The following is a 27,728-nucleotide window of genomic DNA, read 5'->3' as shown; positions in this document are numbered from 1 at the left end:
TTGTCGTCCTGCAGACTGGAGACATCTTACAGGAGCAGAATGTGAGGGTCTGAGAAGGCAGCGGGCCGGGGGCAGGACAGAGCAGGCAGAGGGCCGGGGCCAGGACAGAGCAGGCAGATGGCCGGGGGCAGCACAGAGCAGGCAGAGGGCCAGTGGCAGGACAGAGCAGGCAGATGGCCGGGGGCAGCACAGAGCAGGCAGAGGGCCGGGGGCAGGACAGAGCAGGCAGCGGGCCGAGGGCAGGACAGAGCAGGCAGAGGGCCGGGGGCAGGACAGAGCAGGCAGAGGGCCGGGTGCAGGACAGAGCAGGCAGAGGGCCGGGGGCAGGACAGAGCAGGCAGAGGGACGAGGGCAGGACAGAGCAGGCAGAGGGCCAGTGGCAGGACAGAGCAGGCAGATGGCCGGGGGCAGCACAGAGCAGGCAGAGGGCCGGGGGCAGGACAGAGCAGGCAGAGGGCCGGGGGCAGGACAGAGCAGGCAGATGGCCGGGGGCAGGACAGAGCAGGCAGGGGGCCGGGGGCAGGACAGAGCAGGCAGAGGGCCGGGGGCAGGACAGAGCAGGCAGAGGGACGAGGGCAGGACAGAGCAGGCAGGGGGCAGGACAGAGCAGGCAGAGGGCCAGTGGCAGGACAGAGCAGGCAGATGGCCGGGGGCAGGACAGAGCAGGCAGGGGGCCGGGGGCAGGACAGAGCAGGCAGAGGGCCGGGGGCAGGACAGAGCAGGCAGAGGGCCGGGGGCAGGACAGAGCAGGCAGAGGGCCGGGGGCAGGACAGAGCAGGCAGAGGGCCGGGGGCAGGACAGAGCAGGCAGAGGGCCGGTGGCAGGACAGAGCAGGCAGAGGGCCGGGGGCAGGACAGAGCAGGCAGAGGGCCGGGGGCAGGACAGAGCAGGCAGAGGGCCGGGGGCAGGACAGAGCAGGCAGAGGGCCGGGGGCAGGACAGAGCAGGCAGAGGGCCGGGGGCAGGACAGAGCAGGCAGAGGGCCGGGGGCAGGACAGAGCAGGCAAAGGGCCGGGGGCAGGACAGAGCAGGCAGAGGGCCGGGGGCAGGACAGAGCAGGCAGAGGGCCAGGGGCAGGACAGAGCAGGCAGAGGGCCGGGGGCAGGACAGAGCAGGCAGAGGGACGAGGGCAGGACAGAGCAGGCAGAGGGCAGGACAGAGCAGGCAGAGGGCCGGGGGCAGGACAGAGCAGGCAGAGGGCCGGACAGAGCAGGCAGAGGGCCGGAGGCAGGACAGAGCAGGCAGAGGGCCGGAGGCAGGACAGAGCAGGCAGAGGGCCGGGGGCAGGACAGAGCAGGCAGAGGGCCGGGGGCAGGACAGAGCAGGCAGAGGGCCGGGGGCAGGACAGAGCAGGCAGAGGGCCGGGGGCAGGACAGAGCAGGCAGAGGGACGAGGGCAGGACAGAGCAGGCAGAGGGCAGGACAGAGCAGGCAGAGGGCCGGGGGGCAGGACAGAGCAGGCAGAGGGCCGGGGGCAGGACAGAGCAGGCAGAGGGCCGAGGGCAGCACAGAGCAGGCAGAGGGCCGGGAGCAGGACAGAGCAGGCAGAGGGCCGGGAGCAGGACAGAGCAGGCAGAGGCCGGGGGCAGGACAGAGCAGGCAGAGGGACGAGGGCAGAACAGAGCAGGCAGAGGACCGGGGGCAGGACAGAGCAGGCAGAGGGCCGGGGGCAGGACAGAGCAGGCAGAGGGCCGGGGGCAGGACAGAGCAGGCAGAGGGCCGGGGGCAGGACAGAGCAGGCAGAGGGCAGGACAGAGCAGGCAGAGGGCCGGGGGCAGGACAGAGCAGGCAGAGGGCCGGGGGCAGGACAGAGCAGGCAGCGGGCCGGGGGCAGGACAGAGCAGGCAGAGGGCCGGGGGCAGGACAGAGCAGGCAGAGGGCCGAGGGCAGGACAGAGCAGGCAGAGGGCCGGGGGCAGGACAGAGCAGGCAGAGGGCCGGGGGCAGGACAGAGCAGGCAGAGGGCCGGAGGCAGGACAGAGCAGGCAGAGGGCCGGGGGCAGGACAGAGCAGGCAGAGGGACGAGGGCAGGACAGAGCAGGCAGAGGGCCGAGGGCAGGACAGAGCAGGCAGAGGGACGAGGGCAGGACAGAGCAGGCAGAGGGCAGGACAGAGCAGGCAGAGGGCCGGGGGCAGGACAGAGCAGGCAGAGGGCCGGGGGCAGGACAGAGCAGGCAGAGGGCCGAGGGCAGGACAGAGCAGGCAGCGGGCCGGGGGCAGGACAGAGCAGGCAGAGGGCCGGGGGCAGGACAGAGCAGGCAGAGGGCCGAGGGCAGGACAGAGCAGGCAGAGGGCCGGGGGCAGGACAGAGCAGGCAGAGGGCCGGGGGCAGGACAGAGCAGGCAGAGGGCCGGAGGCAGGACAGAGCAGGCAGAGGGCCGGGGGCAGGACAGAGCAGGCAGAGGGACGAGGGCAGGACAGAGCAGGCAGAGGGCCGGGGACAGGACAGAGCAGGCAGAGGGACGAGGGCAGGACAGAGCAGGCAGAGGGCAGGACAGAGCAGGCAGAGGGCCGGGGGCAGGACAGAGCAGGCAGAGGGCCGGGGGCAGGACAGAGCAGGCAGAGGGCCGGGGGCAGGACAGAGCAGGCAGAGGGCCGGGGGCAGGACAGAGCAGGCAGAGGGCCGGGGGCAGGACAGAGCAGGCAGAGGGCCGAGGGCAGGACAGAGCAGGCAGAGGGCCGGGGGCAGGACAGAGCAGGCAGAGGGCCGAGGGCAGGACAGAGCAGGCAGCGGTCCGGGGGCAGGACAGAGCAGGCAGAGGGCCGAGGGCAGGACAGAGCAGGCAGAGGGCCGAGGGCAGCACAGAGCAGGCAGAGGGCCGAGGGCAGGACAGAGCAGGCAGAGGGCCGGGGGCAGGACAGAGCAGGCAGAGGGCCGGGGGCAGGACAGAGCAGGCAGAGGGCCGAGGGCAGCACAGAGCAGGCAGAGGGTCGAGGGCAGGACAGAGCAGGCAGAGGGCCGGACAGAGCAGGCAGGGTGCCGGGGGCAGGACAGAGCAGGCAGGGGGCCGGGAGCAGGACAGAGCAGGCAGAGGACCGGGGGGACAGAGCAGGCAGAGGACCGGGGTGGGACAGAGCAGGCAGAGGACCGGGGTAGGACAGAGCAGGCAGAGGGCCGGGGGCAGGACAGAGCAGGCAGGGGGCCGGGAGGACAGAGCAGGCAGAGGACCGGGGTAGGACAGAGCAGGCAGAGGGCCGGGGGCAGGACAGAGCAGGCAGGGGGCCGGGAGCAGGACAGAGCAGGCAGAGGACCGGGGTAGGACAGAGCAGGCAGAGGGCCGGGGGCAGGACAGAGCAGGCAGGGGGCCGGGAGCAGGACAGAGCAGGCAGAGGACCGGGGTAGGACAGAGCAGGCAGAGGGCCGAGGGCAGGACAGAGCAGGCAGAGGACCGGGGTAGGACAGAGCAGGCAGAGGGCCGGGGGCAGGACAGAGCAGGCAGGGGGCCGGGGTAGGACAGAGCAGGCAGAGGGCCGAGGGCAGGACAGAGCAGGCAGAGGACCGGGGTAGGACAGAGCAGGCAGAGGGCCGGGGGCAGGACAGAGCAGGCAGAGGGCCGGGGGCAGGACAGAGCAGGCAGGGGGCCGGGAGCAGGACAGAGCAGGCAGGGGGCCGGGAGCAGGACAGAGCAGGCAGAGGATCGGGGTAGGACAGAGCAGGCAGAGGGCCGGACAGAGCAGGTAGGTCTATGAATATATATACTGTTATCAGGGCAGGTGTGCAGAGAGGGTCTTCAGTTAACCCTGGACCCTCAAAGCGCAAAGGAAAAAATTGCAGAAGAAAAACGGAAAACACTGGAGAGGAGGCTGCAAAATCAGAAGTCATGGAGTAGCGGCTCCCCCTGCTGGACGCCCTGTGCAACACAGCATGTGCAGACAACCAGGACCGATCTAAGAGATAATTGATTTCACAGGTTTCTTGCAAAAAAAAAATTGACTGGAAATAATTTCAATTCTTGTGACCAACAAAACATCTGCATCCGATGCAGCAAATCTGTGCCCCTGACCCTGGAGAGCAGCGACCCCCGACATCCATCCAATAATATATAATACAGGACGAGACCCCCAACATCCATCCAATAATATATAATACAGGAGGAGACCCCTGACATCCATCCAATAATATATAATACAGGACGAGACCCCCGACATCCAGCCAATATTCAGTTCTGGCAATAATGTAGAGACTCCCGCACAATGTTCAGTCCGTCTGATTGTTCTCTTTATATTTGTGAGTAAAATGTAAATTGTTCTTTTATTCTATAAACTTCTGACAACGTCTCCGAAGTTCTGAAAGGAGAAATGGTCAAAATAATAAGAAATGCATTGTAGACCTCAACTAATGGAAGAAAACAAGTTCATAATCATTTAGAAACAACAATACTAATGTTTTATCTCAGGAATAGTTCAGAAATCAATGTTGTGTGGAATAACCATGATTGTTAATCCCGGCTTTCCTGCGTCTCAGCAGCTTTCCTCCAGTCTCTCACACGGCTCCTGGGTGACCTGATGCCGCTCCTGGTACAATAATGTCAGCCGTTCTTCTTTGTTTGACGGCTTGTGACGATCCATCTTCCTCCTGATTACACTCCAGAGGTTTTCAGTGGGTTCAGGTCTGGAGATTGGGCGGCCATGACAGGGATGTGATGTGGGGTCCTTCATCCACACCTTGATTGACCTAGCTGTGTGGCATGGAGCATTGTCCTGCTGGAGAATCCAGTCCTCAGAGTTGGGGAACATTGTCTGAGCAGAAGTAACCAACTGGTTTTCCAGGATTGTATGCGGCTGATTCCTACGTCCTTCGCAAAGATTAACCTGCCCAATTCCAGCCTTGCTGAAGCCTCCCCAGATCAACACCTGGTCGTCTAATGGTTAGATGGGACCTGGAGAGGCGTACCAGCCACAGTGTCTGCACCCACGGTGAGATTTGGTGGAGGATCGGTGATGATCTGGGGAGGCTTCAGCAAGACTGGAATTGGGCAGGTTAGTCTTTGTGAAGGACGTAGGAATCAGCCGCATACAATCCTGGAAAACCAGTTGGTTCCTTCTGCTCAGACAATGTTCCCCAACTCTGAGGACTGGATTCTCCAGCAGGACAATGCGCCGTGCCACACAGCTGGGTCAATCAAGGTGTGGATGAAGGACCCCACATCACATCCCTGTCATAACAGCATTATTTGTTATTTTGACCATTTCTCATTTTCAGAAAATAAATACAAAATTTATTGCTTGGAACTTTGGAGACGTTGTCAGAAGTTTATAGAATAAAAGAACAATTTACATTTTACTCACAAATATAAAGAGAACAATCAGACGGACTGAACATTGTGCGGGGGTCTCTTCGTTTCCCCCAGAGTGTATGTATGTATATATATATATACTGCAGCCGTCGGTCCGGCCTTACACCGAGCAGGACGAGGCTTGAGGCCTCTTTATGATATTTTCAGTCTTTCTCGCTACTTTCGCCTCCGACATGTTGGACGCGGGTCTGACTGACCAACACGTCGCACATGAGGCCACAATACTCGATGCACAAGAAATTCAAGATCTTCTTTGATTTTGGCGAATTCTTTTCTGTGGATACAAATGTTGCCATATTTAGCTCCGCCCCTTTCTGCCATTGTGGAAATGGTAACCATGGTGATATAAGTGCAGGGCGGCGCAGCAGCAGGGTCTTACCTGGATCCAGGTGAGTGAAGGAGCCGATGACGAAGTCCAGGGTGGAGATGGCGAGTAAGAGGAGCAGCAGCAGCTGCAGCCGGATGATCCATTTCACCCCGGCCAGATTGATGCCCAGCAGCCCCAGCAGCACCGCCAGCGAGATGCCCCGGACCACCCAGGTGCTCTCCAGGCGCAGGAGGTCAGATATGGATTCTGCAAAGCCGGTGATGTACATGGCGCCTGCAACACACTGCACAGCGGCCCAGTCACAGGGGAAAGGGTGGAAGCTCCGCTGCCGGGGCCACGGGGGGCTCTTACCTGGCCGAACACATACAGCAGACCCACCGTCCCCCCAATCTTGCCCCCGAGGACAGTGGAGATCATGGAGTAGACTCCGCCGCTGCCTATGCTGCATCTCTCACACACGCCAATCCCGGACAGGACGGTGATCAGAGCCACGAGGATGACGATGGAGACCAGGAAGACGCCCAGCGGGACCCCGGTGTTACCCTGACGACGGAGGAAAGAAAGCCATTACTGCTGACAACCAACCTGTGTATCATAGGGGTCAGAGGGTGTTAGCCCCGCCTCCGGTGATGACATCACTGATATGAGACCACACCCCTTATCTCCAGCCCCGCCCTGGTGATGACATCACTGATACAACAATGAGACCACACCCCTTATACTCCAGCCGCTCCCCGGTAATGACATCACTGATAATGATGAGACCACACCCCTTATACTCCAGCACCGCCCTCGGTGATGACATCACTGATACAACAATGAGACCACACCCCTTATACTCCAGCCCCGCCCCGGTGATGACATCACTGATAATGATGAGACCACACCCCTTATACTCCAGCACCGCCCCCGGTGATGACATCACTGATATAACGATGAAACCACACCCCTTATACTCCAGCCCCGCCCCCCAGTGATGACATCACTGATATAATGATGAGACCACACCCCTTATACTCAAGCCCCAGCCCCCGGTGATGACATCACTGATATAACGATGGGACCACACCCCTTATACTCCAGCCCCGGTGATGACATCACTGATATAATGATGAGACCACACCCCTTATACTCCAGCCCCGCCCCCGGTGATGACATCACTGATATAATGAGACCACACCCCTTATACTCCAGCCCAGCCCCCAGTGATGACATCACTGATATAATGAGACCACACTCCTTATACTCCAGCCCCCCAGTGATGACATCACTGATATAATGAGACCACACCCCTTATACTCCAGCCCCGCCCCCAGTGATGACATCACTGATATAATGATGAGACCACACCCCTTATACTCCAGCCCCCCAGTGATGACATCACTGATATAATGATGAGACCACACCCCTTATACTCCAGCCCCGCCCCCAGTGATGACATCACTGATATAATGATGAGACCACACCCCTTATACTCCAGCACCGCCCCCAGTGATGACATAACTGATATAATGATGAGACCACACCCCTTATACTCTAGCCCCGCCCCCAGTGATGACATCACTGATATAATGAGACCACACTCCTTATACTCCAGCCCCCCAGTGATGACATCACTGATATAATGATGAGACCACACCCCTTATACTCCAGCCCCGCCCCCAGTGATGACATCACTGATATAATGATGAGACCACACCCCTTATACTCCAGCCCCCCAGTGATGACATCACTGATATAATGATGAGACCACACCCCTTATACTCCAGCCCCGCCCCCAGTGATGACATCACTGATATAATGATGAGACCACACCCCTTATACTCCAGCCCCGGTGATGACATCACTGATATAATGATGAGACCACACCCCTTATACTCCAGCCCCCGGTGATGACATCACTGATATAATGAGACCACACTCCTTATACTCCAGCCCCCCCAGTGACGACATCACTGATATAATGATGAGACCACACCCCTTATACTCCAGCCCCGCGCCCAGTGATGACATCACTGATAATGATGAAACCATACCCCTTATACTCCAGCCCCGCCCCCAGTGATGACATCACTGATATAATGATGAGACCACAACCCTTATACTCCAGCCCCGCCCCCAGTGATGACATCACTGATATAATGATGAGACCACACCCCTTATACTCCAGCCCCGCCCCCAGTGATGACATCACTGATAATGATGAAACCATACCCCTTATACTCCAGCTCCGCCCCCAGTGATGACATCACTGATATAATGATGAGACCACACTCCTTATACTCCAGCCCCCCAGTGATGACATCACTGATATAATGATGAGACCACACCCCTTATACTCCAGCCCCGCCCCCAGTGAGGACATCACTGATATAATGATGAGACCACACCCCTTATACTCCAGCCCCGCCCCCAGTGATGACATCACTGATATAATGATGAGACCACACCCCTTATACTCCAGCCCCCCAGTGATGACATCACTGATATAATGATGAGACCACACCCCTTATACTCCAGCCCCGCCCCCAGTGAGGACATCACTGATATAATGATGAGAACACACCCCTTATATTCCAGCCCCGCCCCCAGTGATGACATCACTGATATAATGATGAGACCACACCCCTTATACTCCAGCCCCGCCCCAGTGATGACATCACTGATATAATGATGAGACCACACCCCTTATACTCCAGCCCCGCCCCCAGTGATGACATCACTGATATAATGATGAGACCACACCCCTTATACTCCAGCCTCGCCCCCAGTGATGACATCACTGATATAATGATGAGACCACACCCCTTATACTCCAGCCCCCCAGTGATGACATCACTGATATAATGATGAGACCACACCCCTTATACTCCAGCCCCGCCCCCAGTGAGGACATCACTGATATAATGATGAGACCACACCCCTTATACTCCAGCCCCACCCCCAGTGATGACATCACTGATATAATGATGAGACCACACCCCTTATACTCCAGCCCCCCAGTGATGACATCACTGATATAACGATGGGACCACACCCCTTATACTCCAGCCCCGGTGATGACATCACTGATATAACGATGGGACCACACCCCTTATACTCAAGCCCCGGTGATGACATCACTGATATAATGATGAGACCACACCCCTTATACTCCAGCCCCGCCCCCGGTGATGAAATCAGTGATATAATGAGACCACACTCCTTATACTCCAGCCCCCCCAGTGATGACATCACTGATATAATGAGACCACACTCCTTATACTCCAGCCCCGCCCCCAGTGATGACATCACTGATAATGATGAAACCATACCCCTTATACTCCAGCCCCGCCCCCAGTGATGACATCACCGATATAATGATGAGACCACACCCCTTATACTCCAGCCCCGCCCCCAGTGATGACATCACTGATATAATGATGAGACCACACCCCTTATACTCCAGCCCCCCAGTGATGACATCACTGATATAATGATGAGACCATACCCCTTATACTCCAGCCCCGCCCCCAGTGATGACATCACTGATATAATGATGAGACCACACCCCTTATACTCCAGCCCCGCCCCAAGTGAGGACATCACTGATATAATGATGAGACCACACCCCTTATACTCCAGCCCCACCCCCGGTGATGACATCACTGATATAATGATGAGACCACACCCCTTATACTCCTGCCCCGGTGATGACATCACTGATATAATGATGAGACCACACCCCTTATACTCCAGCCCCGGTGATGACATCACTGATATAATGATGAGACCACACCCCTTATACTCCAGCCCCGCCCCCGGTGATGACATCACTGATATAATGAGACCACACTCCTTATACTCCAGCCCCCCCAGTGATGACATCACTGATATAATGATGAGACCACACCCCTTATACTCCAGCCCCGCCCCCAGTGATGACATCACTGATATAATGATGAGACCACACCCCTTATACTCCAGCCCCGCCCCCAGTGATGACATCACTGATATAATGATGAGACCACACCCCTTATACTCCAGCCCCGCCCCCAGCAATGACATCACCTTGTGCCGGCCTCTTCCCGTATTTGGGCGGCCGATCACTTACCACGAGCCAGCCCGTGCGGAGAAATAACACGACGCCGAATATATTAATCATACAGGAGGTGAAGACGCCGTCCCAGGTGCCGAACAGGACCGGCTCCCAGACGAAGAGCTGAATCTTCCACCACGGCTGCGACTGTAACTGGGAGACCTGAAATAACACAGACAGGAGTCACATGAGCACCGCGGCTGTGCCGCATGCTGAGAGCTGTAGTTCTCCGGACCATCACCCACCTGGGCGTCCTCATGGAACAGGTCGGTGATGTTGCGGTTGTCTGCGGTGTGGCGGATGTCTCCGCTCATGTCTGCGGCACCAAGAGAAGTCGCCATAAGGAGGTCACCTGTGACGAGTCACCCGACGGGTGCGGCCGCGACACACGCCCCTCCTCTGCATCCTGGCACCTGCACAAACGCAAAAGAAAGTCACATGACCGGCAGCAGGCGGAGTCAAGGAGATGACCGTTTCCAAGGGCAACCAGGAGACCTTCAGTTTTGGGGCCTTACAAGAGGCGTAAATCAGGGTCACCCGGCAGTGGATACATGAGGCTGGAGGTCTGCAGGCCGCGTCCACGGACCCCTCTCCTGTCTCAGCTCAGCGCACAATTGTGGCTTAATCTTTGTAGAACGTGGATTCCACAACTGCCAACATATAGATATCCGGTGCTCAGGATATAATGGGGCGAGCACAAAGGAGCGCAACAACACTAATACATGTGACGGGGGACTACAATACCCAGAGAGATGAGCAACATTAGGGTTATTCAGTCTGGAAAAAAGACGACTGAGGGGCGATCTAATAACCATGTATACCGCACACTCAAGACTGGTAAGATGCAAAAGGTGTATGCCAATTTTATTGAAGAAAACAAAACAAAAAAGAAGTGGTTGCCACATTCATATTCATTTGAAATAGACAAAAACCCGACGTTTCGACCCTCCCGGCTCTTACTCATGGCACTTTCCGGGTCTCCCCCCAGGACATCGCAGCAAGGCGCGGGATGCGCCGCTAATCCTCCCAGGGACCGTTTTCAGACCCACTAGGTGTCTAACGGCCCTCACCACCCAGATTCTGTGCTCCCGGGACACTTCTGCCCGGACTGGCTTTATTATAAGGTTGTGCCTTAACAAGAGATCGGTCGTACACCCCCTACCACTGCCACTATTATGCATCTATGTTAAAGGACTTGAGTAACCCCATGAGTAAGACCCGGGAGATTCGAAACGTCGGGTTTTTGTCTATTTCAAATGAATGTGAATGTGGCAACCACTTCTTTTTTGTTTTGTTTTCTTCAATAAAACTGGCATACACCTTTTGCATCTTACCAGTCTTGAGTGTGCGGTAATCTTTTTTGAATGATTGACTTGACCTCACGGTCAGTTTACCAGCACCTCCTTGTCCCTGACCTGAGTGCACACCATTTTCCTTGTCTGCCTAATAACCATGTATAAGCATATAAGGGGACAATACAAATATCTCTCCGAGGATCTGTTTATACCAAGGAAGGTGACAGTCATGATAATGTAAGAATACCATGGTCTGAGGGATTTTTTTCAGAAGGTACCATGGTTCCAAACACACTGCCTAGGAAGCTTTTCGTCTCTGTCTTGGCCGGCAGGCAACTCCCTCCCCCTGAATACAGCTGTAACTTGAAACTCCAGTGTGGGACTCTGTCCCCCCTCCCTCTCGAATGCAGGCGTGTGCAGAAATCTTTTGTATGAAAGCCATGTGCTCTCATGTACAACCTTAATAGTAAGGCATAGCTCGACCCCAATTAGTGACAGAGATATGAAAGTTATATATTTGGCATGTGCATCGGCCGGGCCATCCCACAGTGCGTTTTCTAAGTGCAGCGCCTAGCGGAAACGGATTGCTGCTTAACGGGCTCATAACCATGTCGTGTTTGGGCTCAAATTAATGCCCAGCTCATGCCTGGAAGAAGGGTAGTTCTGTGATCGTTATACGAGGTGGCATCCTGGAGCTACGGGAGATATGAATGTTCCATAACTCTGAGTCCCTCTGAGAAAGTAGGAGTGCTGTTATGTAGGCAATCCAGTGACACAGTGTGCCAGCAATCAGAGCACATACAGTGATCTGACAATAACCCAAAAACAATAGAACGAGCTCTGAGACGTGGAATCTCTGTAGACCGCAATACCTGAACCTAACCTAAACACAACTAAAGGCAGCTGTGGATTGCGCCTGACACTACCTATGCAACTCGGCACAGCCTGAGGAGCTGACTAGCCTGAAGATAGAAAAACAAGCCTGACTTGCCTCAGAGAAATACCCCAAAGGAAAAGGCAGCCCCCCACATATAATGACTGTTAGCAAGATGAAAAGACAAACGTAGGGATGAAATAGATTCAGCAAAGTGAGGCCCGATATTCTAGATAGAGCGAGGATAGCAAAGAGAACTTTGCAGTCTACAAAAAACCCTAAAGCAAAAAACCACGCAAAGGGGGCAAAAAGACCCACCGTGCCGAACTAACGGCACGGCGGTACACCCTTTGCGTCCCAGAGCTTCCAGCAAAACGAAATGACAAGCTGGACAGAAAAAGTAGCAACAAAAGCAAAAAGCACTTATCTAAGCAGAGCAGCAGGCCACAGGAAAGATCCAGAAGCTCAGATCCAACACTGGAACATAGACAAGGAGCAAGGAAGACAGAATCAGGTGGAGTTAAATAACAAAGCAGCCAACGAGCTCACCAGAACACCTGAGGGAGGAAGCTCAGAAGCTGCAGTACCACTTGTGACCACAGGAGTGAATTCAGCCACAGAATTCACAACAGTACCCCCCCCTTGAGGAGGGGTCACCGAACCCTCACCAGAGCCCCCAGGCCGACCAGGATGAGCCACATGAAAGGCACGAACAAGATCTGGAGCATGGACATCAGAGGCAAAAACCCAGGAATTATCTTCCTGAGCATAACCCTTCCATTTAACCAGATACTGGAGTTTCCGTCTAGAAACACGAGAATCCAAAATTTTCTCCACAATATACTCCAACTCCCCCTCCACCAAAACCGGGGCAGGAGGCTCAACAGATGGAACCATAGGTGCCACGTATCTCCGCAACAACGACCTATGGAATACATTATGTATGGAAAAGGAGTCTGGGAGGGTCAGACGAAAAGACACAGGATTGAGAATCTCAGAAATCCTATACGGACCAATAAAACGAGGTTTAAATTTAGGAGAGGAAACCTTCATAGGAATATGACGAGAAGATAACCAAACCAGATCCCCATCACGAAGTCGGGGACCCACACGGCGTCTGCGATTAGCGAAAAGTTGAGCCTTCTCCTGGGACAAGGTCAAATTGTCCACTCAAATGAAGCATGTAAGAACCTCACCTAACAATTATGCAGAATGCACCATACTTATCATAGAGCAGGAATAGGCCTGCTGGTCTGGCAAAATCAGGTTACCAAATCCTGATCAATAAAATGGCAGCAACAAAAGAAGAGTTAAAGATGTGCCGCTTGTTAAGTGGGAAAGTGTACAGTACAAATGTCTTCTACATGATCAATAAGAGGACGGGAACAAGAATGGATTACTTGACTGATGTATCTGCTGCCTAGATAATGTGATCCTGCCTGCTCGTCCTTCATTAACTAAATGTGTTTGCATTGAGCGGCACGTTCGGTTTCTATCATGCGGGAAGGTGTCCAGCGTTGTGGTCTAAATAGTCCAAAAATAATTCACCATTCTCATTATCCATCCTTTTTAATTTTATACTATAGAGTTATTCAAAGCATTAAATGATCAATCAGATCCACAATCATTTGCATCACAATTATCTTATATATGTATATTTTATATTTCTGATGTTTTTTTTTATTTTTATAATCACTATCTATAAATAAAATCTGCAATTTTCACATTGAAAAAAAAAAATAAAAAATTGTCCACTACCTGAGTCCAGATCTGCTGCAACCTGTCCACCACAGAATCCACACCAGGACAGTCCGAAGACTCAACCTGTCCTGAAGAGAAACGAGGATGGAACCCAGAATTGCAGAAAAATGGAGAGACCAAGGTAGCCGAGCTGGCCCGATTATTAAGGGCGAACTCAGCCAACGGCAAAAAGGACACCCAATCATCCTGGTCTGCAGAAACAAAACATCTCAGATATGTTTCCAAGGTCTGATTGGTTCGTTCGGTCTGGCCATTAGCCTGAGGATGGAAAGCCGAGGAAAAAGATAGGTCAATGCCCATCCTACCACAAAAGGCTCGCCAAAACCTTGAAACAAACTGGGAACCTCTGTCAGAAACAATATTCTCAGGAATGCCATGCAAACAAACCACATGCTGGAAGAACAAAGGCACCAAATCAGAGGAGGAAGGCAATTTAACCAAGGGCACCAGATGGACCATTTTAGAAAAGCGATCACAGACCACCCAAATGACTGACATCTTTTGAGAAACGGGAAGGTCAGAAATGAAATCCATTGAAATATGTGTCCAAGGCCTCTTTGGGACCGGCAAGGGCAAAAGCAACCCACTGGCACGTGAACAGCAGGGCTTAGCCCTAGCACAAATCCCACAGGACTGCACAAAAGTACGTACATCCCGTGACAGAGATGGCCACCAGAAGGATCTAGCCACTAACTCTCTGGTACCAAAGATTCCAGGATGACCAGCCAACACCGAACAATGAAGTTCAGAGATAACTTTACTAGTCCACCTATCAGGGACGAACAGTTTCTCCGCCGGACAACGATCAGGTTTATTCGCCTGAAATTTTTGCAACACTCGCCGCAAATCAGGGGAGATGGCAGACACAATGACTCCTTCCTTGAGGATACTCGCCGGCTCAGATGAACCCAGAGAGTCGGGCACAAAACTCCTAGACAGAGCATCCGCCTTCACATTTTTAGAGCCCGGAAGGTACGAAATCACAAAATCGAAGCGGGCAAAAAATAACGACCAACGGGCCTGTCTAGGATTCAAGCGCTTGGCAGACTCGAGATAAGTAAGGTTCTTATGATCAGTCAATACCACCACGCGATGCTTAGCTCCTTCAAGCCAATGACGCCATTCCTCGAATGCCCACTTCATGGCCAGCAACTCTCGGTTGCTCACATCATAATTACGCTCAGCAGCCGAAAACTTCCTGGAAAAGAAAGCACATGGTTTCATCACCGAGCAATCAGAACCTCTCTGCGACAAAACAGCCCCTGCTCCAATCTCAGAAGCATCAACCTCGACCTGGAACGGAAGAGAAACATCTGGTTGACACAACACAGGGGCAGAACAAAAACGATGCTTCAACTCCTGAAAAGCTTCCACAGCAGCAGAAGACCAATTAACCAAATCAGCACCCTTCTTGGTCAAATCGGTCAATGGTTTGGCAATGCTAGAAAAATTACAGATGAAGCGACGATAAAAATTAGCAAAGCCCAGGAATTTTTGCAGACTTTTCAGAGATGTCGGCTGAGTCCAATCCTGGATGGCTTGGACCTTAACCGGATCCATCTCGATAGTAGAAGGGGAAAAGATGAACCCCAAAAATGAAACTTTCTGCACACCGAAGAGACACTTTGATCCCTTCACAAACAAAGAATTAGCACGCAGGACCTGGAAAACCATTCTGACCTGCTTCACATGAGACTCCCAATCATCTGAGAAGATCAAAATGTCATCCAAGTAAACAATCAGGAATTTATCCAGATACTCACGGAAGATGTCATGCATAAAAGACTGAAACACAGATGGAGCATTGGCAAGTCCGAACGGCATCACTAGATACTCAAAATGACCCTCGGGCGTATTAAATGCCGTTTTCCATTCATCTCCTTGCCTGATTCTCACCAGATTATACGCACCACGAAGATCAATCTTAGTAAACCAACTAGCCCCCTTAATCCGAGCAAACAAGTCAGATAACAATGGCAAGGGATACTGAAATTTCACAGTGATCTTATTAAGAAGGCGGTAATCAATACACGGTCTCAGCGAACCATCCTTCTTGGCTACAAAAAAGAACCCTGCTCCCAGTGGTGATGACGATGGGCGAATATGTCCCTTCTCCAGGGATTCCTTCACATAACTGCGCATAGCGGCGTGTTCAGGCACGGATAAATTAAATAATCGACCTTTAGGGAATTTACTACCAGGAATCAAATTGATAGCACAATCACAATCCCTATGCGGAGGTAGGGCATCGGACTTGGGCTCTTCAAATACATCCTGATAATCAGACAAGAACTCTGGGACCTCAGAAGGAGTGGATGACGAAATAGACAAAAATGAAACATCACCATGTACTCCCTGACAACCCCAGCTGGTTACCGACATAGAGTTCCAATCCAATACTGGATTATGGGTTTGTAGCCATGGCAACCCCAACACGACCACATCATGCAGATTATGTAGCACCAGAAAGCGAATAACTTCCTGATGTGCAGGAGCCATGCACATGGTCAGCTGGGTCCAGTACTGAGGTTTATTCTTGGCCAAAGGAGTAGCATCAATTCCTCTCAACGGAATAGGACACCGCAAAGGCTCCAAGAAAAACCCACAACGTTTAGCATAATCCAAATCCATCAGATTCAGAGCAGCGCCTGAATCCACAAACGCCATGACAGAATACGATGACAAAGAGCAGATCAAGGTAACGGACAGAAGGAATTTGGATTGTACAGTACCAATGATGGCAGACCTATCGAACCGCTTAGTGCGCTTAGGACAATCAGAAATAGCATGAGTGGAATCACCACAGTAGAAACACAGACCATTCAGACGTCTGTGTTCTTGCCGTTCAACTCTGGTCTGGTCATAGTCCTATCGCACTGCATAGGCTCAGGTTTAATCTTAGACAATACCGCCAAATGGTGCACAGATTTACGTTCGCGCAAGCGTCGACCGATCTGAATGGCCAAAGACAAAGACTCATTCAAACCAGCAGGCATAGGAAAACCCACCATGACATCCTTAAGAGCCTCAGAGAGACCCTTTCTGAACAAAGCTGCCAGCGCAGATTCATTCCACAGAGTACAGACCACTTCCTAAATTTCTGACAATATACTTCTATATCATCCTGACCCTGGCACAAAGCCAGCAAATTTTTCTCAGCCTGATCCACTGAATTAGGCTCATCGTAAAGTAATCCGAGCGCCAGGAAAAACGCATTGACATTACTCAATGCAGGGTCTCCTGGCGCAAGAGAAAATGCCCAGTCCTGAGGGTCGCCGCGCAAAAAAGAAATAATAATCAAAACCTGTTGAATAGGATTACCAGAAGAATGAGGTTTCAAGGCCAGAAATAGCTTACAATTATTTTTGAAATTAAGAAACTTAGTTCTATCACCAAAAAACAAATCAGGAATAGGAATTCTTGGTTCTAACATAGATTTCTGATCAATAGTATCTTGAATCCTTTGTACATGTGTAACGAGATTATCCATTGAAGAGCACAGACCCTGAATATCCATGTCCACACCTGTGTCCTGAAACACCCAAATGTCTAGGGGAAAAAAAAAGACTGAACACAGAGCTGAGAAAAAAAAATGATGTCAGAACTTCTTTTTTCCCTCTATTGAGAATCATTAGGTTGGCTCCTTGTACTGTTATGTAGGCAATCCAGTGACACAGTGTGCCAGCAATCAGAGCACATACAGTGATCTGACAATAACCCAAAAACAATAGAACGAGCTCTGAGACGTGGAATCTCTGTAGACCGCAATACCTGAACCTATCCTAAACACAACTAAAGGCAGCTGTGGATTGCGCCTGACACTACCTATGCAACCCGGCACAGCCTGAGGAACTGACTAGCCTGAAGATAGAAAAACAAGCCTGACTTGCCTCAGAGAAATACCCCAAAGGAAAAGGCAGCCCCCCACATATAATGACTGTTAGCAAGATGAAAAAACAAACGTAGGGATGAAATAGATTCAGCAAAGTGAGGCCCGATATTCTAGATAGAGCGAGGATAGCAAAGAGAACTTTGCAGTCTACAAAAAACCCTAAAGCAAAAAACCACGCAAAGGGGGCAAAAAGACCCACCGTGCCGAACTAACGGCACGGCGGTACACCCTTTGCGTCCCAGAGCTTCCAGCAAAACGAAATGACAAGCTGGACAGAAAAAGTAGCAACAAAAGCAAAAAGCACTTATCTAAGCAGAGCAGCAGGCCACAGGAAAGATCCAGAAGCTCAGATCCAACACTGGAACATTGACAAGGAGCAAGGAAGACAGAATCAGGTGGAGTTAAATAACAAAGCAGCCAACGAGCTCACCAGAACACCTGAGGGAGGAAGCTCAGAAGCTGCAGTACCACTTGTGACCACAGGAGTGAATTCAGCCACAGAATTCACAACAGAGTGCATTCCATAGCTCCGCCCCCTCAATGATGTCACGACCAAGGGGTATAAGACCCTGAGAGCTCAGGTTTCACGAGCCTTTGACCAGGAAGCTAGCTGAGAGACGTTCTGTCTGCCAGGAGCTGAAATGACATAAGGAACTGTAAGTGTTTTTTCTTCTGTTAATCCCTTTTTATTTGTAATTGTACTGTACATACAATACTGGTCTAGTTTTATAATTCCGTTTTATACTTCTGTTTCTACGTAGGAAATCGGAGCTGGTGGCAGCATGCTTTGTTCTGTGCGTTTGGGAGGCTTTGTATCGATGGCGGCATTGATAATTATTGTTCCCCCCTGAGTGGGAGTAGTTCTATCGCCCTCGCTGCAGCGTGCCCATTAGCCAGTACAAAGTAAGGCAGGCTTTCTGGCGACTAATTACCTTAGGTGCAGTACCCTGACTGACCTGAGGGTAATGAGGGCGCCAGAGAGCTGCAAGTTGCAAGCCAGAACTGGGAAGTGGGATATAAATAAATCCCCTTCAGAAGGAACCAGGGGCAACCAAACAACCCCGGTTCGTGACAAATTGGTGTGAGCGGTGGGGATGATAAAGGTATCCTCCCCGTGAACCTTGACATATTGGTGACATACAGAGGGATTCCTGACAGTGACGGTCACAAGGGGGCATTCTTTGCGTCTGGAGGAGAGAAGGTTTTTCCACCAACATAAAAGAGGATTCTTTACTGTTAGGGCAGTGAGAATCTGGAATTGCTTGCCTGAGGAGGTGGTGATGGCGAACTCAGTCGAGAGGTTCAGGAGAGGCCTAGATGTCTTCCTGGAGCAGAACAATATTGTATCTTAGGCCTCTTTCACACTTCCGTCGTTTGGCCAACGTTGCAATGCGTCGCTTTGGAGAAAAAACGCATCCTGCAAAGTTGCCAGCAGGATGCGTTTTTTTCTCCATAGACTTGCATTAGCGACGTATGGCCACACGTCGCATCCGTCGTGCAGCGGATGCGTCGTGATTTTGCGGCCCGTCGTGACGAAAAAACGTTCAATGTAACGTTTTTTCGTCCGTTGGAACCGCGCATGCCCTGCCGGAACTCCGCCCCCTCCTCCCCAGAACTCATAATGGGCAGCGGATGCATCTGATAACTGCATCCGCTGCCCATGTTGTGCACTATTTGCACACCGTCCGTCGGGCCGATGGTTTGCGACGGCTCCGTACCGACGGAAATGTGAAAGAGGCCTTACAGTTATTAGGTTCTGTAGAAGGACGGAGATCTGTGACGGAATATAGGCTGAGCTGGATGGACACGTGGCTTTTTTCCGCCTGGATAACTATGTTACTAAGGCCCCTTTCACACATCAGGTTTTTGCCATCAGTCTCACTCCATCGGATTTTGAAAAAAACGGATCTGGAGACTGATGCCGCCGGATCCGGTTTTTTTCTCATAAACTTGTATTAGCGATGGATTGCGATGGATGGCCTCACGTTTCATTCGTTTTCGCCGGATCCATCGTCGATTGTCTTCGGCCACCAGACAAAGTAACTTGAAATGGCGATCCGCTCCCCGATTGTACCGTGAGATGGCGGTCTGCTCACCGCTCGCACTGTGAGATGGTGCTCCGCTCCCCGCTCATACCGTGAGATGGCGCTCCGCTCCCCGATTGTACCGTGAGATGGCGGTCCGCTCCCGCTCGCACTGTGAGATGGCGCTCCGCTCCCCGCTCATACCGTGAGATGGCGGTCTGCTTACCGCTCGCACTGTGATATGGCGCTCCGCTCCCCGATTGTACCGTGAGATGGCGCTCCGCTCCCCGATTGTACCGTGAGATGGCGCTCCACTCCCGCTCGTACCGTGAGATGGCGCTCCACTCCCCGCTCGTACAGTGAGATGGCGCTCAGCTCCCCGCTCGTACAGTGAGATGGCGCTCCGCTCCCCGCTCGTACAGTGAGATGGTGGTCTGCTCCCCGCTCGTACAGTGAGATGGCGCTCCGCTCACCGCTCGTACTGTGAGATGGTGGTCTGCTCCCCGCTCGTACTGTGAGATGGCGCTCCGCTCACCGCTCGTACTGTGAGATGGCGCTCCGCTCCCCGCTCGTACAGTGAGATGGTGGTCCGCTCCCCGCTCGTACAGTGAGATGGCGCTCCGCTCCCCGCTCGTACTGTGAGATGGTGGTCTCCTCCCCGCTCGTACTGTGAGATGGCGTTCCGCTCACCGCTCGTACAGTGAGATGGCGCTTCACTCACCGCTCGTACAGTGAGATGGCGCTCCGCTCCCTGCTCGTACAGTGAGATGGCGCTCCGCTCCCTGCTCGTACAGTGAGATGGCGCTCCGCTCACCGCTCATACCGTGAGATAGCGCTCCGCTCATCGCTCGTACTGTGAGATGGCGCTCCGCTCCCTGCTCGTACAGTGAGATGGCGCTCCGCTCACCGATCGTACTGTGAGATGGCGCTCCGCTCCCTGCTCATACAGTGAGATGGCGCTCCGCTCACCGCTCGTACTGTGAGATGGCGCTCCGCTCACCGCTCGTACTGTGAGATGGCGCTCCGCTCCCTGCTCGTACAGTGAGATGGCGCTCCGCTCACCGCTCGTACTGTGAGATGGCGCTCCGCTCACCGCTCGTACTGTGAGATGGCGCTCCGCTCACCGCTCGTACTGTGAGATGGCGCTCCGCTCACCGCTCGTACTGTGAGATGGCGGCTGTGAGGACTCTGGGGGAGCAGAGTAATTCCGTTACTAGAGGCGGCACAGACGGCGGAGCCGCGCAGAGCGCCAGTCTTGCTCTCCCTGGTTATGGCGGCTGCGTCACTTGGGTAAAAGTTACCATAAATCTATGAAGCAGAAAACATCAATGATCGTCAGACACAGCGCTCCGATACATAATCCTGGCCGTTTACTGCAGCTTTAAATTAACCCCTCCCTGCTCGTCAGTAATGTTACCTGTGGGGCCCTTACGTGTACGGGGCCCTTGTGCTGCTGGGATTTACCTGTGCGAGCCTCTGGTGTAACACGTATGTCAGCCGCGGCTGCCTCCCTGCGAGAACAGCTGTCACCTGAGTGCAGACGCCGGGGTCAGGAGCACCTGGCGAGGTCACACTGCAGCAGGGAAGGGGTTAACATCAGCAAACGACGCCACTCCGGCTCCACGTCCTCCTTATATCCGGGAGCGCTCAGCCCACTACAAAGACCAGGCCGGACCCCGAGAGCCCACCTCTAGCCTCACCCGTGTACAATGCACCATGCACACGGCAGCACCGACTCTGCTTCATGTCAGTGAATGGGAAAAAAATATCATTTCTATGCAGCTCTAATACGTCTCACAGCTGAGGGTTTGTTACAATGTATCAGGGCAGATCATCCCTATGCTGTAAGCGCATCAGATCTCTGCCCTGTCTTCCAGAGTCGTACATGTCGGTTGCCCTCCGGACACTCAGGTTAGGCTCCCACGTGGCATCTTCACTGTGGCCCACTGCAGCAGGATTTACTGAAGTGGGGAACCGGCAAAGGGCAAAGCTGGCACCTGTATCAGGGGCAGAAATCGCCATGTTGTGGATCTCAAGCTCCGGACACGCTGCGCCGCGCATTTATTACGCAGCTTGTGCAGGTTTCTCACTGCACTGGAAAATGCAACAGACAAACCCGCAGCAAGAACATCCGCTGTCATCAGGCCGTGCGACTGAGCCTCACATGTCCATCTGCTCAGACGTCTCCCCATCGTCTCCACCCTCAGGCCGGGGTCACGCGGACGTCTCCACCCTCAGGCCGGGGTCACGCGGACGTCTCCACCCTCAGGCCGGGGTCACGCGGACGTCTCCACCCTCAGGCCGGGGTCACGCGGACGTCTCCACCCTCAGGCCGGGGTCACGCGGACGTCTCCACCCTCAGGCCGGGGTCACGCGGACGTCTCCACCCTCAGGCCGGGGTCACGCGGACGTCTCCACCCTCAGGCCGAGGTCACGCGGACGTCTCCACCCTCAGGCCGGGTCACGCGGACGTCTCCACCCTCAGGCCGGGGTCACGCGGACGTCTCCACCCTCAGGCCGGGGTCACGCGGACGTCTCCACCCTCAGGCCGGGGTCACACGGACGTCTCCACCCTCAGGCCGGGGTCACACGGACGTCTCCACCCTCAGGCCGAGGTCACACAGACGTCTCCATCCTCAGGCCGGGGTCACACGGACGTCTCCATCCTCAGGCCGAGGTCACACGGACGTCTCCACCCTCAGGCCGGGGTCACACGGACGTCTCCACCCTCAGGCCGGGGTCACACGGACGTCTCCACCCTCAGGCCGAGGTCACACGGACGTCTCCATCCTCAGGCCGGGGTCACACGGACGTCTCCATCCTCAGGCCGAGGTCACACGGACGTCTCCACCCTCAGGCCGGGGTCACACGGACGTCTCCACCCTCAGGCCGGGGTCACACGGACGTCTCCACCCTCAGGCCGAGGTCACACGGACGTCTCCATCCTCAGGCCGGGGTCACACGGACGTCTCCACCCTCAGGCCGGGGTCACACGGACGTCTCCATCCTCAGGCCGGGGTCACGCGGACGTCTCCATCCTCAGGCCGGGGTCACACAGACGTCTCCATCCTCAGGCCGAGGTCACACAGACGTCTCCATCCTCAGGCCGAGGTCACACAGACGTCTCCATCCTCAGGCCGAGGTCACACGGACGTCTCCATCCTCAGGCCGGGGTCACACGGACGTCTCCATCCTCAGGCCGGGGTCACACGGACGTCTCCATCCTCAGGCCGGGGTCGTCGATTCTCTTGTGTGAGACAATCGGGCTGATTCTGCCAATGTCGTGTAATGCGATTCTCTCACATATGTGCGGAATAGACGACCTTAAGGGGCTGTGCGCATTTGATGACTGTTCAAACCAAGCCCTGCCCCTCTATTCTGATTGACAGCTATGGATTCATAGAGCCAGACAAGGGCGGAGATCGAGGGAAACCAAGCAGGCGAGGAGCGTGTCAATGACTGGCCGTGGTGAAGCCCCGAGCTCCGGCCCTTGGCTTGAAGTCATTCTGTGCTGACAGAGGCCCTTTAATTCCTCCATCTCCTGTACTGTCTCTATCGCAGCAATCAGACTGCACTCGGACGACATCGAGTGCAGTCCGATGTTTCACACGCACCCGTAGACTTGTATGTGTGCGCATGGTCCGAATGATGGATGCACTCGCTGCAATTGTTTTTGCCATTGATCTAATTGCAAAATCTATAAAGAAAACATCACAGGAAAAGATAAGAACCTGACCACCAAGGAACCAGCAGGGGGCAGCAGACCCCCATGATAACGGTGCTGGCAGCACAGGTGCACAATACTGACCAACCACTCACAGACCTCCCTGTAATGGCGCACAGCTGTGCAGTATTAAACATGGATGGAGCTTGTGCAGGGCGCTGGGCACACAGGTACGTGTAGTTGTCCTATGTTGGCCAAAATGTAAAAGCGAACAATGAAGCAAGGCCAGCAGCCTATGACAGCACATGACCCTTATTCTCGGCCCCCTGCTACGTACAGGTAATTAAAGCTGGTTATCTGATGGACCGCAGAGCAGGCACGGCAGACAGAAGAATTTGGAGTCCGGCTCCAGTGCGAATATTGAGGCTTCATGAATGGCACAGATACGACATGTGAGAGGCACGTGGAGAACGCAACACTTCGTCTGACATTACTGAGCGATCACGGAAAATCAATATCGGTCCGATGGATGACAATATCCATAGAAAGATAAAATGGCATTAATCCCTCCGCTGGAGACCTCCAGGGGCACAGATAATGTGACAGTTAAGGACCCAGCCACATCCCATGACCAGCCTTGTTATGGGTCATCGGAGGGGAGGCAAGTCAGCAAACTATGAGCAGTGTCAGTCCTGGGAGACACCGTGCACTGTGGTTCTGTACCGTTACCCCCAAAAACAAAGCGCTATACTTCATAGACGCCAGAGCCCACCCTGCCACATCAGGTTCAGTATTTCGTTTCGTACAGTATGTTTTGTCCTTTTTGTAACATCTTTGTATATTTTTGTAAACCCTGCCTATCTTTCCAGGTGATATATAAAATGTAATCGCTCTATTCATCTTGTTCTGTAAACCGCTCCCTGCAGCCGGGCTGGTTCTGACATATTGGTGACAGCGGTGGGATCTGTGCCATTTCCTTGCTGCTCCACTGTTTTCTCATGCCAAACTGGCACTAGACAAAAAAGTTCTGGTCGGCAATGTCCCATAATATAACATGGGTCTGGGTGCTGTCAGATAGCCGTGTTATACGCTCATGTGAGAGCCCTAATGCCAGAACTGTGTCATCCGTGACCGCCATGATAACACCACACAGCGGGGATACAAAGCTAGAACAAGAACACCTTATGGTGGCTGCCAGGGACACATGAATTGTTCATATTTTTCATATTTCTAGTGCAGTAATGCAATTTAGTTCTCATATTTCATGTTTGCATGCTATGGCGCTGCATGCTATTTGATTGTATACAGGGTATATAGCCTCTATAAGTGCCCCCATTGCTGTATACAGGGGTATATAGCCTATATAGGTGGCCCCCACTGCTGTATACAGCGTCTATACATTGCCCCCAGTGCTGTATACAGGGTTTATAGCCTCTATAAGTGCCCCCATTGCTGTATACAGGGGTATATAGCCTATATAGGTGGCCCCCAGGCCTGTATACAGGAGTATACAGCCTCTATAGGTGGCCCCCAGGGCTTTATACAGGGGTATATATTCTCTATAGGTGGCCCCCAGGGCTGTATACAGAGTATATGGCCTCTATAGGTGGCCCCCAGTGCTGTATACAGGGGTATATATTCTCTATAGGTGGCACCCATGGATGTATACAGGGGTATATAGCCTCTATAGGCGGCCCCCATGGATGTATAGAGTATATAGCCTCTATAGGCGGCCCCCATGGATATATACAGGTATATAGCCTCTATAGGTGGCCCCAGGGCTGTATACATGTATATCCCCTCTATAGGTGGCCCCCAGTGCTGTATACAGAGCATATAGCCTCTATAGGTGGCCCCCAGGGCTGTATTCAGGGGTATATATTCTCTATAGGTGGCCCCCAGTGCTGTATACAGGGGTATATAGCCTCTATAGGTGGCCCCCAGGGCTGTATACAGGGGTATATATTCTCTATAGGTGGCCCCCAGGGCTGTATACACGGGTGTATATATTCTCTACTAGATTGTGGCCCGATTCTAACGCATCGGGTATTCTAGAATATGCATGTCCCCATAGTATATGGACAATGATGATTCCAGAATTCGCGGCAGACTGTGCCCGTCGCTGATTGGTCGAGGCAACCTTTATGACATCATCGTCGCCATGGCAACCATTATGACATCTACGTCGATACTGTGCCCGTCGCTGAATCAGAAACGTGAGATGTCTACGTCCTTTATGACATCATCGTCGCTGTGCCCGTTGCTGATTGGTCGAGGCCTGGCGGCCTCGACCTATCAGAGACGCGGGATTTCTACGTCGATGCTGTGCCGGTCTCTGATTGGTCGAGGCCTGGCGGCCTCGACCAATCAGAGAGCCGGGATTTCCAGGACAGACAGACAGACGGAAAAACCCTTAGGCAATTATATATATAGATAGGTGGCCCCCATGGATGTATACAGGTATATCCCCTCTATAGGTGGCCCCCAGGGCTGTATACACGGGTGTATATATTCTCTATAGGTGGCCCCCAGGGCTGTATACAGGTATATCCCCTCTATAGGTGGCCCCCAGGGCTGTATACACGGGTGTATATATTCTCTATAGGTGGCCCCCATGGATGTATACAGGTATATAGCCTCTATAGGTGGCCCCCAGGGCTGTATACACGGGTGTATATATTCTCTATAGGTGGCCCCCAGGGCTGTATACAGGTATATCCCCTCTATAGGTGGCCCCCATGGATGTATACAGGTATATAGCCTCTATAGGTGGCCCCCAGGGCCGTATACACGGGTGTATATATTCTCTATAGGTGGCCCCCATGGATGTATACAGGTATATAGCCTCTATAGGTGGCCCCCAGGGCTGTATACACGGGTGTATATATTCTCTATAGGTGGCCCCCAGGGCTGTATACAGGTATATCCCCTCTATAGGTGCCCCCAGGGCTGTATACAGGGGTATATATTCTCCATAGGTGGCCCCCAGGGCTGTATACAGGTATATAGCCTCTATAGGCGGCCCCCAGGGCTGTATACAGGGGTATATCCCCTCTATAGGTGGCCCCCAGGGCTGTATACAGGTATATCCCCTCTATAGGTGCCCCCAGGGCTGTATACAGGTATATCCCCTCTATAGGTGCCTCCAAGGCTGCATACAGGTATATCCCCTCTATAGGTGCCCCCCCAGGGCTGTATACAGGTATATAGCCTCTATAGGCGGCCCCCAGGGCTGTATACAGGGGTATATCCCCTCTATAGGTGCCCACCAGGGCTGTATACAGGTATATCCCCTCTATAGGTGCCTCCAAGGCTGTATACAGGTATATCCCCTCTATAGGTGCCTCCAAGGCTGTATACAGGTATATCCCCTCTATAGGTGGCCCTATGTATACAGGGGTATATCCCCTCTATAGGTGCCTCCAAGGCTGTATACAGGTATATCCCCTCTATAGGTGGCCCTATGTATACAGGGGTATATCCCCTCTATAGGTGGCCCCCAGGGCTGTATACAGGTATATCCCCTCTATAGGTGCCTCCAAGGCTGCATACAGGTATACCCCCTCTATAGGTGCCCCCCCAGGGCTGTATACAGGTATATAGCCTCTATAGGCGGCCCCCAGGGCTGTATACAGGGGTATATCCCCTCTATAGGTGCCCACCAGGGCTGTATACAGGTATATCCCCTCTATAGGTGCCTCCAAGGCTGTATACAGGTATATCCCCTCTATAGGTGCCTCCAAGGCTGTATACAGGTATATCCCCTCTATAGGTGGCCCTATGTATACAGGGGTATATCCCCTCTATAGGTGCCTCCAAGGCTGTATACAGGTATATCCCCTCTATAGGTGGCCCTATGTATACAGGGGTATATCCCCTCTATAGGTGGCCCCCAGGGCTGTATACAGGTATATCCCCTCTATAGGTGGCCCTATGTATACAGCCGGTGTGACCGGCATCTCCCCTCATGCACACATATATCCCGGAGCAGCAGTTCCCGGGGTCTCCCGCACTCACCGGCTCCTGGGTCCCGGGATCACCTGCGTCACCTCAGCCACGTGTTCTTCGGGCACCGCCAACTCTGACCCGCCCCGACACCTCCTCCCGGAGACGGACGGGTCACCTGTGTGCGCCCAGCACCCGCTCAGGAGCCGGCAATGGACCGTCAGGGGGAAGATCGCAGGGAATCCGGTGTGCGATCCTGTGCGACAGCAGCCGGGGGTCTCACACTCAACCAAGGTAGACCCCCTAGAAAGCTCCTGAGGACACAGAGCACCCCCTACCCACATTATGCTGTATAGCCCCCCACTGTACAATGCAAGCCCCCAATACAGTAAACTGCCCCCCACTGTACAATGCAAGCCCCCAATACAGTAAACTGCCCCCCACTGTACAATGCAAGCCCCCAATACAGTAAACTGCCCCCACTGTACAATGCAAGCCCCCACTACAGTAAACGGCCCCCCACAGTACAATGCAAGCCCCCAATACAGTAAACTGCCCCCACTGTACAATGCA

The 27,728-nt window shown here is 53.6% G+C and overlaps 1 protein-coding gene across 3 annotated transcripts in view; it reads right to left on the bottom strand.

Moving 5' to 3' along the window:
• The window catches only part of SLC12A8 (solute carrier family 12 member 8), a 53,983-nt gene extending 26,665 nt beyond the window's left edge, over nucleotides 1–27,318 (bottom strand). The window contains exons 1-5 of one of the 3 annotated variants that reach the window (XM_069732586.1): nucleotides 27,228–27,318; nucleotides 9,946–10,113; nucleotides 9,716–9,862; nucleotides 5,974–6,165; nucleotides 5,674–5,905 (exon numbers count right to left, since the gene is read on the bottom strand). In XM_069732586.1, the coding sequence (XP_069588687.1) occupies nucleotides 5,674–5,905; nucleotides 5,974–6,165; nucleotides 9,716–9,862; nucleotides 9,946–10,041 (667 nt within the window). In that variant the 5' untranslated portion in view covers nucleotides 10,042–10,113; nucleotides 27,228–27,318. Of the gene's footprint in view, nucleotides 1–5,673; nucleotides 5,906–5,973; nucleotides 6,166–9,715; nucleotides 9,863–9,945; nucleotides 10,114–17,952; nucleotides 18,159–21,010; nucleotides 21,129–27,227 lie in introns of those variants that run through there. The other 2 variants (XM_069732587.1, XM_069732588.1) reach the window with 2 other exon arrangements.
• Between the last annotated feature and the right edge of the window lie 410 nt (nucleotides 27,319–27,728).

The sequence above is a fragment of the Ranitomeya imitator genome, chromosome 7 (assembly GCF_032444005.1).
Source record: "Ranitomeya imitator isolate aRanImi1 chromosome 7, aRanImi1.pri, whole genome shotgun sequence".
NCBI lineage: Eukaryota > Metazoa > Chordata > Amphibia > Anura > Dendrobatidae > Ranitomeya > Ranitomeya imitator.
This window is presented reverse-complemented; position numbering and strand designations above follow the sequence as displayed.